The following is an 18,573-nucleotide window of genomic DNA, read 5'->3' as shown; positions in this document are numbered from 1 at the left end:
TGCAGGGCAAAATAATTGAGCTAACCAAATTATTGATAAGGTATGCAGCAATTTAACTATAGCTTAATTTAACTTTGTTGGCTCATGTTTCTTTTTTCTTACTTTAAACAGGGTCTTCTTACAACTAAATAATGTATAGCAGCCTTGGCAATTTTTTAAAAATGCGTTGAATGTACATTTGGGCTGCACTAATTCTACAGATTATCAAATAGCTAATGTGGTTTTTAACGTGATACATTATTCTGACACCCTTGGCAAAAAAGGTCTAAAGCTTCCTGGCATCTTTAATTAGATGCAAAATTGGCTGTGTCGTTTGACTGTATAGTACGGGACTTTCTTTCATTATCGGCTTGTTTAGATCGCGTCTGAATAATTAATTCAACTAGGTCATTAGAGGCATCCAGAATAGCATGTATGCCACCTTGATTAAGGTCCACATGCATCGTGGTAATAAGTGTGTCATGCGATTAGATTAACAGATCGCTGCCCAAAAGACTTGCGATCGATCGGTTTTGTTTAATTAGTCAAATATCGGAACTAACGCAACACTTTAAAGATGCCAAAAAGAAATCGTAAAACAAATATTAAATTGCCAATATACACAACAAACACCCAACAAACATTTTGTTTAATTAATGCAAAGTATGCGTGCATAAAATCCTTATGACATGGTATTGATGTAGGCTCGTTTATATGGCTGTTATGTAAATACACTTAACATTGACTTTAAAATTACCTGGAGTTATTTATAACAGAATCCTTTAGTATGCAAAAAACTTTTGTCATAAACAATTCGGTGATAAATAATTTACTTTTATTATATTCAACGTCAAGTGGAACTGTGAGAATTGGTTTACCGTTAAAAGCTCTTTGCCTTTATTGCTACTCCATAATTAATGAATGTATAACCATTTGAAACTGAACTTTATTCAGTAAATTTAAATAGCATCTGCTTTCCATTGTATGCTTAATTAGTTTTACTATAGGAGATCCGCAATTTATTGGTAATAAACAATTTTTATAACTACCATAAAAAATTAATTTATTTTTATTAAGAATTGGGTCGCATATATTTAAAAATGTAAATATTGTAATCTTTAAACTACTTTGCTTCACATGAATAACAAATAATATTCGGATATCTGAAATTAAGTCTATAGCTAAAGAATCTGAAAATAATACAGTTGTTTTTATTAAACACAAGTTAATAATAAAGTGGCGATAAAACAAACAAAAAAACAACAAAAAAAAAGAAAAGCGAGCTCGAATAATATAGCTCTTTGTCGGAACTTTAATGCATAACACTAAAAATAAAAAGTAAGGAAAAAACTAAAAACTGAAACTTTTAATTGTGAAACTAATTGAATTGGAAAAGCGTTGAAACCACAATCAGATTGAGATTAAAATGATTGTTTAATAATAAAAATTCATCTTTATTTCATCAATTTAAAACATATTTTTTTAATTTAAGATATTCTATGTTTATGCAATATTTAAAAAAGTTGCTATTTTTTTTAGGTATATTATTGAAGCTGAATTAACAAATAAAAAGAAAAGTTGTCAACATACACCTTATTATAGAGACTCTAGTTAAACAAGTTGAAAGAATTTATGTACGGTGAAGTATTGGAAGCATCGAAAAACCAAAAGAGCTAGTTTTGCTACATAAAATTAATATTCGTAAACAACAAACACATGATACAGCTTCTAAAAATATAACACCCATACCTACCTACGGTATATTTACTTTACTTTAAACTATAAAAACATAAAAAAAATCCTAACAGTGGACAGGCCACATTATAATGAGGATACTAACTTAATATTTCTTAACAAGAAAAAGCATTTGAATAACACGGTAAAAATAAAAAAAGAATACAGCTCATTAAAGTTGGTCTTAATAAATTAAGAAAAGTGGGCATCGACGAGGTCAATATAGAAACAGCGTTAAACTAACGAATATCGTTTTTTAAATCATGATTCAGTATCTTCAAAAGTTTCAGAGTTAGAATGTACCTCAGTTTCTGGTGTCGGCGGTTCTGGAACGCTTATTCGTTCATCCTCTATCGATAAGGAATCTTTTTTGGCCGAAACATGCATTTCGACGGTACTGTGTCCGGAGACATGAGTTTCTATAGTGTGTTTGCTGAACTCCACCGACACCGGGCCGCTGCCTTTACTTTTCGACCGGAAAATGTTCAAAGGAAAGCGGCGTAGGAACGCAAACATCGCCAGTCTTTTCGTGATGCTGTTTTGCGAAGTGGAAGAACTGGTATGCAGTGAAGGCTTGCTGGGCACGTCCTCAGAGTTTGCCTTCTGGTTGTTGTTGTTAAAGTTGTTATAACTCTTCGACAATTTCATGCACGGCTTGTTGGACAAGCTGGTTTCGAAGGTGGTCGTCGAGTAACCGTTTTTTGCCGGCTGGCTAGCTTTGTACTGAGTGGGGACGGCATTACCGTTTGGTGTTTGAGGAGTTAGTGCAACATCACCGCTAGTTTCCACGTAATATTTGATAGTATTTCGGCGCTCCTCTTGCCGTCCGCTGTTGGTCGAACGTTTCTCTGTTCGGCGTATTGAAACCTTACAACCTTTGCCCGCAAGGTTGTGTCGTTGGGAGCGAATAAATGAATGAACGTCTTGTCGAAACGACCTGAAGTAAAATTAATATTTAAAAAAAATCATATTTATTATAACAAAATTGCAAAAAAGTAAATAAGTAAAACTTACTTTGTGAGAATTGCGTATAGAAACGGATTCAAGCAAGCGTTAAATGGGAAACAGATAACCAATAATATTTTTGAGGTGGAGATAGATAAAAGTTGAAAGCCCGCCAACTGAAACAGAGCGAAAAAACAAATAGGAAAGGTGCAGGCAAAATCTGTAAACACGAGGACGGCCATTCGCTTTGCTACTCTCGCATCGGAATCAGTTCGACCATCCCTGAAAATCAAGTAAAAAATAAATTTTAAATAAGACCCTATTTGTTACACATTTTAAGTTTAATTTTTTATTATCAAAGAAATAAGATTTTTTATATAAAAATGTTATAAATTTTTAAATAAAATTTTTTTCTTGCTATTAAAATTTAAATTCAATTTTAAAATAACATTTGAACTAAATTTCACAAGTTTTTTTAAATAAATATTCATACCTGTGTTTGGTTTCATCCGTGCTTCGTTGTCGACGAAATATATTCACAAAGCTTCGTTCTCTGCCGTTGGTTGTTCGTACTAGACTATACATCCAAATATAACATCCAATTACAACAAGAAAAGCAAACATATCAATAGCAAGCAAAAATGCTATGTACCCAAGACCTAACAAATAAACAAAAAATTAATTAAAATCGTGTTAAAAAAGGATTCACGTATTTAAACTTAAAGAAGAACTTACCAAAATTGGTTAAAGTCATTGGAAGACATAAAATATTGTTTTGGTAACTGTTAACACCAACTAATGGGAGTATAGCAAGTAACATTGAACCTATCCAACCACATAACATTATTGTCATAGCAAAGCGAAGGGACATTCGTTTATCAAGTTTAATAGCGTTGCGAATCGCGTACCTATAGAAAAATAGCAATTAATATTAAAATAATTTGCAAAAAATAGTGTTTAATATTATATAATATATCTATTAACTTTGTTTTGTTTAGAATTAATTTTAACTTACCAACGCTCAAGGGATATTACGCCCAAGGTAAACAAGGAAAGTTGTGAAGAGAAAATGGCGATAAAGCCGGCAAAGTTACATCCACCCCCATATTGCCATTCTATGGCATACATGTAAGACTGGCCGTCCATTTTGGCGTCCATAACCGACAGAGAAAGAACATACAACCCCATAAAAAAGTCTCCGATCGCGAGATTTAAAATAAGGAATTTCGGCACCGACAGATCGCGCTGCTGAGTACGCTTTCGGTCAAACGCAACAGCGGTAAATACTAATACGACCAACAGGTTACCGAACACGGCAAGACAGCCGATAAGCCACGAGAGTGCGGAAACAGCCCGGTGGCCTAACAGATTCTCGCACGGCGAAAACTCGTTGTCGGCCGGGCTACATTGTAGCTGGGATTTGACGTTATCGTAGGTGATATGAGGCAAAAGAGATCCGTTTGGATGACGATAGCATAAGTCTTTGGTTACACTAAAATAAATTAAAACAAAAATTCAACGGTGCCATTCAAAACATTAAAAAAGGTGATAAAACGTCACACAAAACGTTGGGTAAAATCACTTACTTAGCGCTAGGAGAATCAATTGGAATCCCATAACCAGAGTCATATTCCTCATACCCATACCCAACATAGTAATCTTTTTTAGAATAATCCTCTAATAAATAAACAGATTATTTTCAAGATTGTTATAAATACATTTATTAACAAAGCAATTTACTATTAATAAATAGCTCAAGCTTAGTGTTATAGAACTTACCATCACATGGTTCCAGTATTTGGTCGATGGGTTTAAAATGGGTCTGAAACCCATAATCACTTTGCAGGGCACAGCAGTGATAAGCATAAGTTAAATTGGCAATTTGTAATCTGGGCAGCTGCTTAATAGAAGGAAACGAATGAAGTGAAGGAACATTCTTCAGTTCAAGCTTGATTAAGTCCTGCAATCCATCAGTTGGCAGAGAACGAATTTTTGTGTTCGACAAATAACTGAAAACAATACAGAAATGGTAAACAGCTTAGCGGTGTGTGGTGTACCGGTCATGGCATCACGTTACAAACCGATAGGTTTCGAGTTCGAACCGCATCAACGACATACTATTCACCTGTGTGCAGAGAGTTCACATATAGCTAAAACACGTCCTAATTAACAACCTTCACTCAAAATACAAAATCTAACTATCCCAGTAAAAAAAATACAGAGGTTGTTCAAATAAAGTTAAATAAAAACAATGACAAATTATAAAACTTTTTTACTTACAGATTAGTGATTTTAGCACCTTGGAAGGCTGTTTGATCAATGCTTACTAATCCGGTGTTGCCATTAAGATTTCTACAAAAGTAAAAATAAGTAAAATATCAAATAAAAAAGGAACTCCATCAGATTAACATTACAAGAAAGTTTACAAAATTAATAACTCTTCAATACAACTAGATTTCAAACAGTTTTCAGACTTTATTCTACCGTAAGAATTAATTACTAAGTAAATTGATAATCCTAAAATTACTTACAAATTTGTAATGCTGGAATCTCGGAACGTGAACTCTTGAATTTTGAGTAAATTCACGTTGTTTTTAATTGAACTGTCAAAAAAACAAAGAATCCACTTAACATTGGTTATTAATTTAAACACATCCACTTGTAATTGAGAAAAGCTACAGAACGTGCAGATATATAAATATATACTTAGTTATAAGTTAGTTAAATTTTTAATAGGCCAAAAATTACATTGTGTCAAAAAAACTCTTTTTGCAAAAAAAATAAAAAAATTGCTCTAGCGAAATTTTCCATAAGTCAAGGGTTGCAAAATTAGCGACAAAAAATTAACGTAATTGCTAGATGCAAAGGACTTAAATGCAAATTAAAAAGGATTTTCGAAAATAGACGTTTTGAAATTATTAAACTAAGCCAATAAAACTAAATATGTCCGGTTTAATCAGCTGGGAGTTTCCAAATTTAATAACAGGTTTAACTTAAATTCATTCATAACCGCATATTGTACTTTTGAAGTATTGGTAATTATGAAGGTGTAGGACACTAATTAAAATGCTTGCACATAACTGTGGTACCAATTAAGTCAATCGCCGAAAACGACAACTTTGCTAAAATTATCACAACTCTAGCGTATCTGTTTTGTAGAATATGATCCATTTACCCAATAACCCAAAACAGGTTTATGAAAATAAAAACATGTTTGGTACTTACACAGTAGCGTTGCCAAGATTTGAGAACGCATTGGAATTGATAGTTGTGAGATTATGGTTGCTGTCAATATTTCTACAAAAAGTTAAACAAAAATATTAAAAAACTACAAAACTTGATTTATAAAAAAATGTTTAGCTTGAGAAAAAACTTACATCGAAATAAGTGGAGGCAATTTTCCGAAACCGTTCATTTGTAAAATCCCAGTGTATTCTATCGTGCTAAAACATAAAAAATTGATGTTTGCAGTTCTAATTATCACAAAACGCTTTTTAAAAAACATCCCAAAAAACTTAAAACTTAACAACATCCTCAAACTATTTTGTTGTGAGCAATTATTTGGTTATTTAGCGGAAAAAATTAACTATGGAATTTTTGAATTTAATTAAGATAAAATGTAATTGGGTTATGGCAAAACAACTTTCGACAAAAGCAAATCCGCCACGAGCAGGCAATTACAATTAGTGATATTTCTACTTACATTTCTGAGAGCTTTTCCAGACCTTGTAAGGCAAGGATTGAGATCTTTTCAAGCCTTGGTGCATACTTGATATATCTAAACAGACAAAAACAATAAATTAAATCAAGCAAAGTTTCAAAAAGCGTTAATTTTCAAAATTAGCAGACAGTGCTGGTCTGTTACTAACTGCAATGTTGCGTGCATAAGTTAAAGCAACAAAAAAAGTGAATGGCAGAACGGTACTTTTCGTGGCTAAGAATAGAACATTGTTAAAGGTCAAGGCATAATAGGTCAGATCGAATTTCGTGTAATCCGCATTAACATTGGGCCGAAATGTTGAAAACGTCAAAAGTTAAAACGTTGCGATAATTAATTTTTTGATTAGGTCACAATTCCCGTTGTTCTTGGTACAATGCAAGTTTGTGCTGTGAACTTTTAAATTTAGATCATGAGCAAGCCCTTATACATAACAAATTAAAAACAAAACTTAAAAAATTAAATCGAAAATGGCAAAAAAATGGCGGAAATTAGGAAAAATGTGTACGTGATTAAACGAACTATAAAATAATAATTTGCTACATTGAAGAAAAAACTAATTTAGCTAAGCGGCAATGACATACGCACTTTATCTCTTTTAAACGGTTATTATATAAAAAAATATCGATTTTGAAAACGTAAATGGACCCAACCCTTAAATTAATAGCATTTCGCTAAATGGCACGATAATAAATCGATTTCAAAGACCGGATATTAGAAAAACCGTCACATATATTTTTAGGGTTTTTAAATTGACATGTCATTAAATTTAAACCAAATTATATTTATATTGAGTCAAATTCTGCGTAAGAGGATTTCACGGATTTCTTTATTACAATTGTAAAACGTAATTGATTTTGAACAAAGCAGTTTTAAAATCCAGACTTGTAATTAACAAAAAAATTACCAGATTAAATAAAAAATTTACAATTCTCAAAACTCGAAAATCGACGTCCGAGTAAATCAATCGGGATAAAAAATAGCGCCACCGCAAACAGAAAAAACTTGCAAAATTTGTATTTAATCTTGTTCTGTTTATTTTCGTGAAATTGTTCGTGCTTGTTAAGTGTTTGCGTTTATTTAGATTAAAAAATCGAACCCGACTATTAATAACCAAGATTCGCACCAAATTAGGAAATATTTAGCAATTCGCAAAACCGAGAATTGAAAAATTTTTGATGATGTATTTGATTGTTATGTGGTTAAGAAACGCTTATGCTAAATAGGTTGAATTTTTTCTATTTTAAGAAATAAATACCACAAAAAAATTACAGTCAATAAATAAGGTTGATTAAAATCAAAATATTTGCTTTAGTACTTGATCAATAAATTACTATTTAAAAATGTAAAATTTTGTTTTTAAAAATTCCAAAATTTGAATTTTGTTTTTGTGCTTTGGCCTATAATGTTATTTATAATTTTCTATCAACAAAAAGGTCATTTTTTCCAGTGCGCGATCTTTTAACGTCGAAAAGCTCTTGTCGATTTTTATAAAAGTCACTTCATTTACGATTCACTTAACAATTACGCATTTGAGATTTAAGGGTTACTGATCTAAGCAATAACAAAAAACTAAAAAAAAATAATTCCGCTTTAAGAATGGCAGAATTTTTCCAAAAATTCAAAAAATAAAATATTTGAACACATCTGACGAATTACCGATTCTTGTAAAAGCATTGAAGTTAAAACTTTTCAAAAATTTTAGCTTTTTAATTTAAATTTCGGTGGCCTAAAATGTCAATAAAATTTGCAAGATCGCGCACGTGCATTTAAAGTGAACAATAATTAACGACTTAACTCTTGATAATTATCACTCCAAAAAACATCAGACCGATTATAAAAAAACACTAAATTATTGGATAGCTGGCGGTTAGTTTTGAAAATAAAAAATGACGTAATCAGCATAAATTTTTTTTGGTAAATTTAATTAAAAGTAAGCTTACATTATCTTTAAATTCTTTAATCCAGTAAACGTGTTTGCTTCAATGGTTAACAAATCTGGAAAATTTGTGAGATATCTGTAGGAGAAACATATTCACGGATTAGCAAAAAATAAGTAAATCCTTTGAGAATAAGCCAATACATTTACCTAAGAAAAAATAACCAAAACTTTTTTGAAAAAAACAGCACCAAAGCAGGCCAACTGGGATACATTTACCTACAAAAAAAAAATTCTGAAAAAAAAAGCACCAAAGCAGGCCAATTGGGACTTAAAGAACTGTGGTTTTTAAGAAAACAAAACTCGTAAAAATTCTGTTTATTTTTTTGCTATATCATCACAAAAATTAGGAACCCAGTTCGAAAATCGAAGCAGTAAATCGGATCACAAACACACGTGTGCAAGACATTCGATCGAACAACGAAAGTTAATCGGATTTTATGCAGAACATTATTTTCGAGTTGGAGCTAAGGTCTATTTCCGGCTATTGAGAACAACAAGAGCTCACGTTTAAGCGCGCGCAACATTGTTAGCAACACTAACTCGACCACGTGCTTAAGCGATGAGTGATTAAGAGCTATATAACTCAAATGTACTACGCGAGGCTTAGTTAAACATGAACTCCTGATGATTTATTGTTGCTGCCAGCGTCGAATTAGCCTTTCAACTGTAAACACAACCTGCATATAAATGCTTAAATCAGCCTGGGAAAGTTGACGAACATTTTTTTGTTATGATTAAGAGTATTAAAGTTATCGTGGATAATCCGTACATTCAAAAATAAAATCGAACTTGAGTTATAAGTAATAGAATAAAAACTTTTTTTTAGCCACGTTCATTTAGCAACGTCCAAAAATTTATGCTAAATTTTGTGACAACAATTTAAGGATATTTCAAGTAGTGTAAGTGTCCACCAACCTAATTTTTAACGACTTATTTGAGTTTTGATCCACGACTTCTAAAAACAAAAACTCCAATAAACGTGGGTGGAGTTTTTAATTACAAAATAGATCAACAACACAAAGACCGCGACAAAAACAACTCGACAACGTCATGGTCTATGTAGGCTTAAAACAAAAGTTGCGGCGACATTAATTAGCCGCCACGTTTTCCGGGAAAAAACGTGCCGATTTTGCACACAGGCAGAGAGCTTCGCCTAATCCCCACCTTTCGTAAAATGTTTTTATGTTCGCCAGATCAATTAACTTCGCGACATCGAAAACATAGAATTAATTTTTCTTGTTTGAGTTTTTGATTAGCGCGACTCCGAGCCGAAGTTCCAGGAAAATTACGAGGTAGGAGCGTGTGAAGTTTGGCGGATAACACTAGTTATTAAACCCGAAAATCGAGCGACAAAATAAGCATGTAGTTAACACCCATTCGACGTAATATTTGCGTCGCACCTGGGAGTTTGAAACCAAATAGTACCGACTAATTATCCTGCCTTGATTAAAGGCTGGCGAAAATAATTAATTAGTTTAATGTTAACCAGGTCGCCAGTAACTAGCCTACCCTAAACATGGGGTTAAGCTTAATCCCTTTTGCGATGTGTACGTGTTTAAAAGACGTGACTGCTCAAAGTTATATTTAGCTCTATTTTGCGCAAAATCGAATCCAGATTTTAAATTAATAAAACGCAATTAAGTCAGTTTAGTACCGCAGGAAATGTTCCTAAAAACTAATCATAGGATTTCAAGTTTGGATTCGAAACCATTCGCTCGACGAAATTTGAAAGTAAACAAAATTCTTTCGTTTTAATCCTCCGTGTTTTGCGGACTCTTAAATCACGAAGTTCATTTACTCTTTTAATTCGATTTCCCAATTTTTTACAACAAAAATAAAGTTTTTTTTTTGATAGTCGCGGTCAAAGAGTTAATCACATACCATTAAGCTTCTATCTGCATCGTTTTTTCGTTTCGCAAAAGCTTTTCTCAAAGCCGAATGTTTTGCAATTCGAAAATCAAATGTCATATTAAAAAATAAAATAGCAATAAACGCCAAAGCACAACAGCATCAATTAAAAATCTCAATGGCCTGCTTACAAAAATTTAGAATAATGTTTTCTATTATAAATAGAACCCACAGTTTAATATGGAAAGCAGAGGTACTGTTAAATTCAATGGAATTTCTCGTTTACTTTTTTTTATTAAAACCTCAAAAACCGCTGTCTTCATATATTTACATGTCTCTAAGTAATTAAACATGTCTTGCCAAACCAAACATCAAAACAAATAAAACAAATCATTTTTAAAAGAATTTGATAATACTTACATTTTGTTTAGTTTCTTTAAAGCAGTAAAAGTTGTCGAGTTAAAAGTTGTCGAGTTTAGAGTTGTAACTCCAGCAACATCATTTAGATATCTAAAACACAAAAATTGATTATATTAAAATTTATTTTTTAATAAAATTAAAATATAATAATAAAGATGGTAATTTGTAGGTGGGTTAAATTCATTTAAAATCAAAATTATTTTTAAAGGATTAAAATTAAAAAGGCAAAATCTTGTTTATGTAATAAATAAGTAAATTTTCCTGACCATTTTCGAGAAAAAAAACAAGAAAATGGTCAAAGAAAATGCCTATTTTATTATATAAACAACCTCAATACACCAAGAGTCATTTTTGCGATTATTTTTATACAGGTGCTAAAAATTTCTATTAATAAATATGGGTCGTGATAATTGGACGATTAAGAAAGTTTATAATTAGGCAGTGAGTCGGCATATTTTTAAAGGAAATCTACGCCGCACATGTCTTTACATTTCCACAAACTTATAATTAAATGACAGAGGAGCAGCAATTTTTTTAGTTTCGTAAAATCTTAAAAAGTTGCACCAACTCTCCGTATAGGTGTGAGCGTTTTATGGTAAGCTATAGTTAGTCATTTTAAAAAAATTACCGCAGCCCAAAATAAACTTACAAAAATAAAAATAGCATGTCATTTTCCTAAAATAATTCTTCAAAGAAAATTTTTTAGGATTAGTAAAACGATTATTAGTCAATGCCATTGTAATTTTATTTCGATTTAAAAAAAACGTGATTCGAATTGTTTTTATAGCTTTGAGATAAACATATTGTATATACTAATCCCAGTAGTAATTTTAAAACAAACATGTTCTATGTAAATAAATAATAACCAAAATTGTATACAACAATTCTTAACAAAGTGGTAGAAGTTGTTTAAATTCAAAAGTGTTAAATTTATTGTTTTAAAAATAGACGTGATTACCTAAATATTTATTGTATTAATCACGGTTTTTACCCTTTCAAACTTATCGACAATAGTTACGCATTGTATAAATCATAATAAAGTATCCGGTCATTTATAAATACAATCGAAAAAACAACAGCCACAAAAAATCCCCAAATTTGTTTTTGATAAAGTTGGGTAATATTTATTTTAAAACCAAATTGTTTTTGCGCTGGTTAATAAATAAGATCAAAAAGAGTTTCGTAACGCTGATACATCATTATCTTTTAAAGTTAAGTTTTCAATTCATAAATAAATGATGGAATATTGAAAAAGAATAATGCGGAAAAAACCGACAACTTTATGCTCAATGAATAACTAATTTTGGAGCAACCAAAATAATTTTATTCTTGCCACAAAATTTATGTTTCAACAGTCCGGCATTTTAATATTAAAATTTAATTTAAAATTATTTTGGCAAAAAAACTGTAGTTTTTATGATTTAAAAAAATTTAGATTTTTTGTTGTTATTTTTTTTTCAACTTTTTTTAAATAAAAATTTAATTATTAAAAACAAAACTTACAAAGCATCTGTGTTATCTGGAAAACAAGTTGGTATCTCTGTTGTGCAAGTTAACTCGGTTTTATTTTCTATGCTTCCAACTTGAAAAATAAAAACATATTTTTACAATTAAACAAAAAACAAAGCGAAAACCCAAAAAGGAAAAATAATATTTATAAATGTTCTTACTAATTTCTTTTTTTGGGCCCATTCTGTGCAGTGTTTCGTTACAAAATGACATCTGTTAAAATAACAAATAAGAACAAATGAATAGTCTGTAGCTAAAACACTTTTAAGTAGAATCAGTCATTGTTTTTGTATTACGCTTACACACTACAATACTAAACAGGGCGTAAACACTATTCTATTGGTATTTAAAGCAATGCTTTGCCATTTAATACATATTATACTTACTGCATTAACTTTTGCCAAGCTATACAAAAATAATACGAAAACAACATTGACAAAAGTGGACGTGAAACTGATCTTCATTTTGAGTGGTTTCTTTTCGTTATATACATTAAATAGAGGTAGACAAACAAATTTTGTCTGTGTTTTAGGTGTTATTTTATTCGGCTTTATTTTTACATACATAAATCTAAAATAAAAATGGCGAAATGGTTAAATGTTATGGTAACAAAAAATATCAAAAGCACAACCACATATTCTGCCCTTTTCTTAGACACTAACAATTTAATTACCAATATTAAAGTAACGGCCGGTTTTATAACACGAATGTTAGCACTGCCGTCGATAAATTCGATTTCAACGACATATTGTGCAAACTGAAGGTTAAATTTGCCATCAAAAACAGTTAAATATGACATTTACACAAAAATTCATGTTTGACAAGAGGCATCGTAAAATTTGATGGACTTAAAGAGTGGTCATGTTGCAAAACAAGACGTTTATTTTAACCATTAAATTCCTTGGACGCGTCGCCGTCATGAACCGATGTTAAAATGAGCTATAAACGCCTACATGCCCACTTAACACGCAAAAAATTGTAATTTATTTCCACATCAATACGTTTTCTTATGTTTCACATCGAGCAGTCAGTTTATTTATAGTGTAAGTTGCCGGCGTAAAATCTTTACCAGTCGCCGGTATAGGCCGCCGTATATACTTAGGTGTTTGTGATCCAAATTAATGCTAATTCAACATGGTATTTAGGTCGATTTTTCAATCAAAACACCGTAGAAAGCTGGCATTTAAAAACATTGTAAGTGTATATTTAGCACACTACATGGTACGCAGCGTTCTAAATGAAGTTGTACCGGTTTTATAAGATCGAATTACAACGAATTGCTCAAGCTGCTGCGCCAGATTGTTATGAAAAATTCAGTAAAACTATATAAGGTTTATTTTGAAGTTATGTTAACTTATATCAGGGTATTATCAACACATCATCATTTAATTTGCCCACAATTTCATAAACTTTTAAGTTTGTCCTAGACATCATTTAATCTCTCTTTATTTATACCATCCTGAATTTAATAACAACATTTGTAACAAGCATCCCATGAGGATTGGGATTACATTTACATCTATATTACTAGAATCAAACAAACCCGTAAAGACACTGAATATTCGCACTATATATAGGCATGACTTGACTTTTTCAGAATTTTTCAAACGTAAATAAACTTCAGGCTGTACAACCACAAGCCAACATTCTCCCGTCTTAACATAATCACGAAAGTTGTGTTAATTCGTACGCCAATTATAATACATTTATTCTACACATGTATTGAAATACCAACTGCTTTAGTGTTCAACACCACTTAAATCGCGAAACTACTTTACATTTCGTGCGTTTTATATATGGCGGCTAGGTTAATCTAAACCAGATTTCTTCTAATAAGAAAACATGTCAGCTAAACTGTCCTTTAGTCTCCGCTAATCGGCTTAACAGCCAAGTTCTGCGATGCTTTAGGCCAACCTCTCCACCGAGCATAGTGGTTACAGGTGAACACTATTCGACTGGAAGCAGTCGTTTAATTACGCCTAAGTTGTCTTCTCGCTCTAAGCTGCCGTGTAAACTAGACAGCATAAGGTAGAAGGCTTAATCAACGCAAGCAAGCCGCTTTTTTCGCAGAGCGAGTATCGTAAAAGCGGTTTAATTTTTTTTTATATATGCTAGATATTTCAGGAGGTTACAATAACATGAAACTCAAACTAGGCTGGCGGCCCGAACCGCGGTTCTTTGTTAGGTTAGTAAATTGTGTAGATCACGTGTATTTTACGGTTCTCGCCAAATTTCTCACCAATTTTACGGTCCCTTGACATACATGTATATTCTAACCTTGTACCCTTAATATATTTCCTCAGCCCAAGCTTTATTTTTTATCCACTTAATATCCACTCAAAGATTAATATTCTTTTTATAAAATCAGTAATTGATATATAATGTTCTTGTCACTTTTACGGTTCTAACAGAATCCCTCATAGCTTTTCAGGTTTTACAATTTTTAAAGAACAGTTAAGCAACTATGGCCCAAATATTAATTACATTTTTATTTATAAAGGGCACTATTATTTAATTCGAAAACTAAAAAAAATTATTTTTCAATATTAAATTCACGGGTGCCTATTTCTTTTTAGTGTCCAATCTGTAATTTAAAAAAAGAACAAAAATTTGGGGCACGTATTTAGCCCATTGTAAACACCATTATTTCTAACGCACTCGAATTATAAAAATAGACATTGACAAAGTAAGAAGCATCACTATATTCTAATTAAACTGGCTTTGACGTACAGAGACATGCATACGTCATATCAATGCTATACGAATGAGAAGCACCGAATGGCCAAAACAATAAAATTGACTTCCCTATATGCATGACAAAATTTCCCAGTTGATTAAGAAAATAAAAAAATAATTTTATACAAACATTTACCAGCCCCAAAACACATTGTATTTTGTTGTTATGTCCCCGCGTTGCAAGTTTTATATTATTTAGTTTGGATACAACAAAATGTTATTAATAGCTTATGACAGAACTTTGCTGCACACGTACAAGACTTTAAATGCAAAAACTAAAAAGAGTATATTACTCAAAATCTATCATTGCTAAAAATATATTTCATATCTGGTGTTTCAGTAACTGTTGATTTGAAAATCTGAGATGATTACATATTAGTAATTCTTTACAGCTATTGTCTAAACAGGTAGACAAATTGAGGTGGCAATTAATCAATGTATGTTACCCTATGCTACATTTTAATTTATTTAATCTGACAAAAAGACTCGTAATTTATGAAATGTTTTTCTACACTGTATAGTGGCCACATAATGGTCATCACTAACACTTTGTTTTTCTATTCTATTACCAATGAATACACGGATATTAGGTACTGCTTATAATAAAGTAGTGCCACTAAGTGTTTGCATGCGAAATGATTAGGGATGTCCGGGTTCGAGTTAAAATAGGTCTGTTATTAGTTGTGATTAATTTCCTTTACTAGCAATTAATTTTTCTGAAAAATGTTGTTTGTTACGATGGAAAAAATTGCATATTGGCATTTTGGGCTGTTTTTTTGCATTTTTAAGCCCTGGTAAACAAGCCGCGAATAAAAAAATTTCCCCGACTTCTGAATCTCCTTTCTTCTAACTGTTTGATTCACGCGACTATGTCATGCAATACCGTCATTAGAAAGGCTAGAGCACCGAATGGATATATATGGGGTCTTGTCAGCTACGCTTTGTTAACCAGAACATTCGCTAATAATGTTCAACATCACGGTTAAACAGTAACGAGAGATTGATAAATGACTTTCTCTCGGGACTGTTAAACGCTTTTTGTTTTTTTATGAACGGCAACTGATCGAAAATGTGACGCTCATTGTAAATGAGATTCGTTTATCTCTGATGTTCGTCCGCTGTTTAATGTTTTTCGACAATCCTGCGTAGGTTATGCCGGTAAAGAGAACAGCCTAATTGTAACCCTACACGGATAATAGTGAACACAAGGTAATTTGTTAAGTTATTGGGATGGATAAATATGGAATTTGCGTAGTTAGAAAAAAACACGTGGCTAAGCTAAATCCAAAACTGATTCAATCAAGTTTTATATTTTCGCTTCTGTTTTTTTTCCTAAAAAATGCATTAGCGCAGTTGTAAGCTGCCAACATTAGGACAACAAAATTGTTGTAATTCCAGTTCTGACGCATCTAGTGTCTTGAATCAACGTCAAATCTATTCCCAAGGTCAAGTGTTAAATATATATATATCACAAAATCTGTCTAATTTATCATGAAAAAGTATGACACTGCCTTATAAGACGAAAAAAGTTTTGGGTAGGTATAATTTCTATATAAATACCGTGCGAAGCTGAAATGGTGTTTAAATGTTTTAAAAGATCTGGTCAGAGCAAGATCGAAATAAGATTTTGTCAGATAAAGCGACTTGATAACATGAAAACAGACATGACCCAACATTAACACGATAATTGCCAGCCACATTGGTTTTCCAAAATAGCTCTTCTGGTTAAATATTGTTCAAACAGTGTAACATTAAACATAGCATTTTACATTCCTAAGGAGATTATAAAATAATTAATCAAACAACGTAACCCGAAACCATAAATATTATGGATTAACTTGAATTGTAAAATTATAATTGTTTCTTATTGATATCGTGTTTTGATCAATAAAATTCTTAAAATGCAGATATTTTTAGCCGATGACGTAAACAATCCCTCCATCTTACTCGGATAAAATCGAAATTTCACACCGACGTTCCAACATAAACATTTAGGGGAGAGCCGAGCTGTTGTTGCCCACTATCAGCATAAGAGATCTTGTCAAAAAAATGTGTACAAAAAACGTGTGCTATGTTATTAGGCTGCGTAAATCGGTAACCAAGTGACAGTTAGTATTGTTACTGGTCTTATCAATTCCTGTTATCAGGTCAGGCGTGGTCATAATCCTGCGTAGGGGTTTTTGATTACACCACAACCAAAGTTTGCCTCATTTAAGACATACAATAAAAACATGTTATTTAACCTATATTTAGAGTAACCTATAAGGTGTAATAACATATAACTTTTTTAAAAAAAGTGTGTTTTAAATATTTTTGACAACTTAGTAATGATGTCATCTGTTCTAACTGGGCACGATCTTACATATTACTAGTTTGCCTGTGGTAGTACATGCACGGGAATATAATACGATAAAGGGATTAGAATCTCATGCACATGAAGGTCATCCTATTACGTAGATTACATAATTAGATTATGTTCCCGAAAAATTAAACTTGATCTTTAATAGAAAAACAGAAGCTCTATTCTCTATTTAATTAATTGATTAAAAGTTGTTTTTTTTCTCACCGATATAAATTTAATTAAATACGATGTTTGAGAAATAACAAATCCTTCTATGCAAATTCGAAAGCATAAAAAAATACCCGAAGTTTAACCCTTGATCTTGTTCCAAACTATTTTTAATTTTGATTTCTAAGAAAATTAATTTTCTACGCCTAATTTTCTACAAAATCTTTTAGCAAATTAATGGTAATGGTTATCGTTTTACCGGCTTTGTCGTGTTTTAACTCTTTAGTAACGACAGGTCATGTTTTGTGTTTGTCGCCCTTGTGCACCTGATTAAAATGGTAATTAAAGAGTGAAACCGCTACATGATTTCATTCATTTGGCCCGCAGCTGTCAACCATAATTGAAATAAATTGTAAGATTAAGTATAGCAATATTAAGCCGCATCACTTTATATAAAAACAAAGAAATATTAAACAATTTTCTCCCTAACTTAAACCTTCCGCTAAAATTAAAAAATGTGGTCGGGTTGATTAAAAAACTCGTTTCTTTTAAAAGTTCGTAAACTTTAAGATGTTGATAGTTACCTTATTTTTGGTGGTGTGATTTATAAATAGGTTTAAATAAATATCTGTGAACTTCCCCATTAAAAGTTGTATAAATAAGGATTATCACATTTAATCCCCACAGAACATGATTTACCTGGTTGTTTGTGGCCATTGGTCGATAAATTTAAAACTGTGCTAAAAGAATAAAAAAGCAAAAAAAATAAATACAGCAATAAAATTTTGAACCTAAATTGCGATTTCGTTTTTCTGCTTTAAAAATCTTTAATAAAGCTCTTCGTCGTCAGCATATTATTTATTTAATGTTTATGATCTAATATATTGAAACTTAATAGCCAATAAAATTTAATTAAAACGAGTATGAACAGACGATATCAAAAAATATTCTAGTTAAATCAATTTTTACTTAGAATAAAAATCTCCATTTTTCAATCACAATCAAAGTTTAAATTAATTTTGTTGCACAAACATTTTTATCAGGCAAAGATTATTGCTGCTCGACCTGTGTGTATTGGATCAGGATAAATCAGTAATCCCTTGGGAGCCTTGTAAGATATACCGACAACAACTTCATGGTTTATGTCATGACCACCTTCAATGTTGTCTGTCATAGGCCTATATGGGTTTTTAAATACCATTGGGTTTGGTCTGGCCTTTTAGTATGTGATTC

At 31.6% G+C, this 18,573-nt stretch overlaps 1 protein-coding gene across 1 annotated transcript; it reads right to left on the bottom strand.

Moving 5' to 3' along the window:
- Nucleotides 1–1,223: 1,223 nt before the first annotated feature.
- Nucleotides 1,224–12,660, bottom strand: LOC145750587 (uncharacterized). The gene is made up of 17 exons (XM_082566660.1): nucleotides 12,482–12,660; nucleotides 12,257–12,308; nucleotides 12,090–12,168; nucleotides 10,587–10,676; nucleotides 8,320–8,394; nucleotides 6,362–6,436; nucleotides 6,036–6,101; nucleotides 5,884–5,955; nucleotides 5,190–5,261; nucleotides 4,939–5,010; nucleotides 4,438–4,667; nucleotides 4,245–4,335; nucleotides 3,674–4,150; nucleotides 3,394–3,566; nucleotides 3,152–3,317; nucleotides 2,728–2,940; nucleotides 1,224–2,650 (listed from the first exon to the last, which is right to left on the bottom strand). The coding sequence occupies exons 1-17, from the start codon at nucleotides 12,557–12,559 to the stop codon at nucleotides 1,975–1,977; spliced, it is 2,757 nt and encodes a 918-aa protein (XP_082422786.1). The 5' UTR covers nucleotides 12,560–12,660; the 3' UTR covers nucleotides 1,224–1,974.
- Nucleotides 12,661–18,573: the final 5,913 nt, after the last annotated feature.

Source organism: Corella eumyota, chromosome 1, assembly GCF_963082875.1.
Source record: "Corella eumyota chromosome 1, kaCorEumy4.1, whole genome shotgun sequence".
NCBI lineage: Eukaryota > Metazoa > Chordata > Ascidiacea > Phlebobranchia > Corellidae > Corella > Corella eumyota.
The sequence above is the reverse complement of the archived record's forward strand: the minus strand, read 5'-3'. Positions and strand labels throughout refer to the sequence as shown.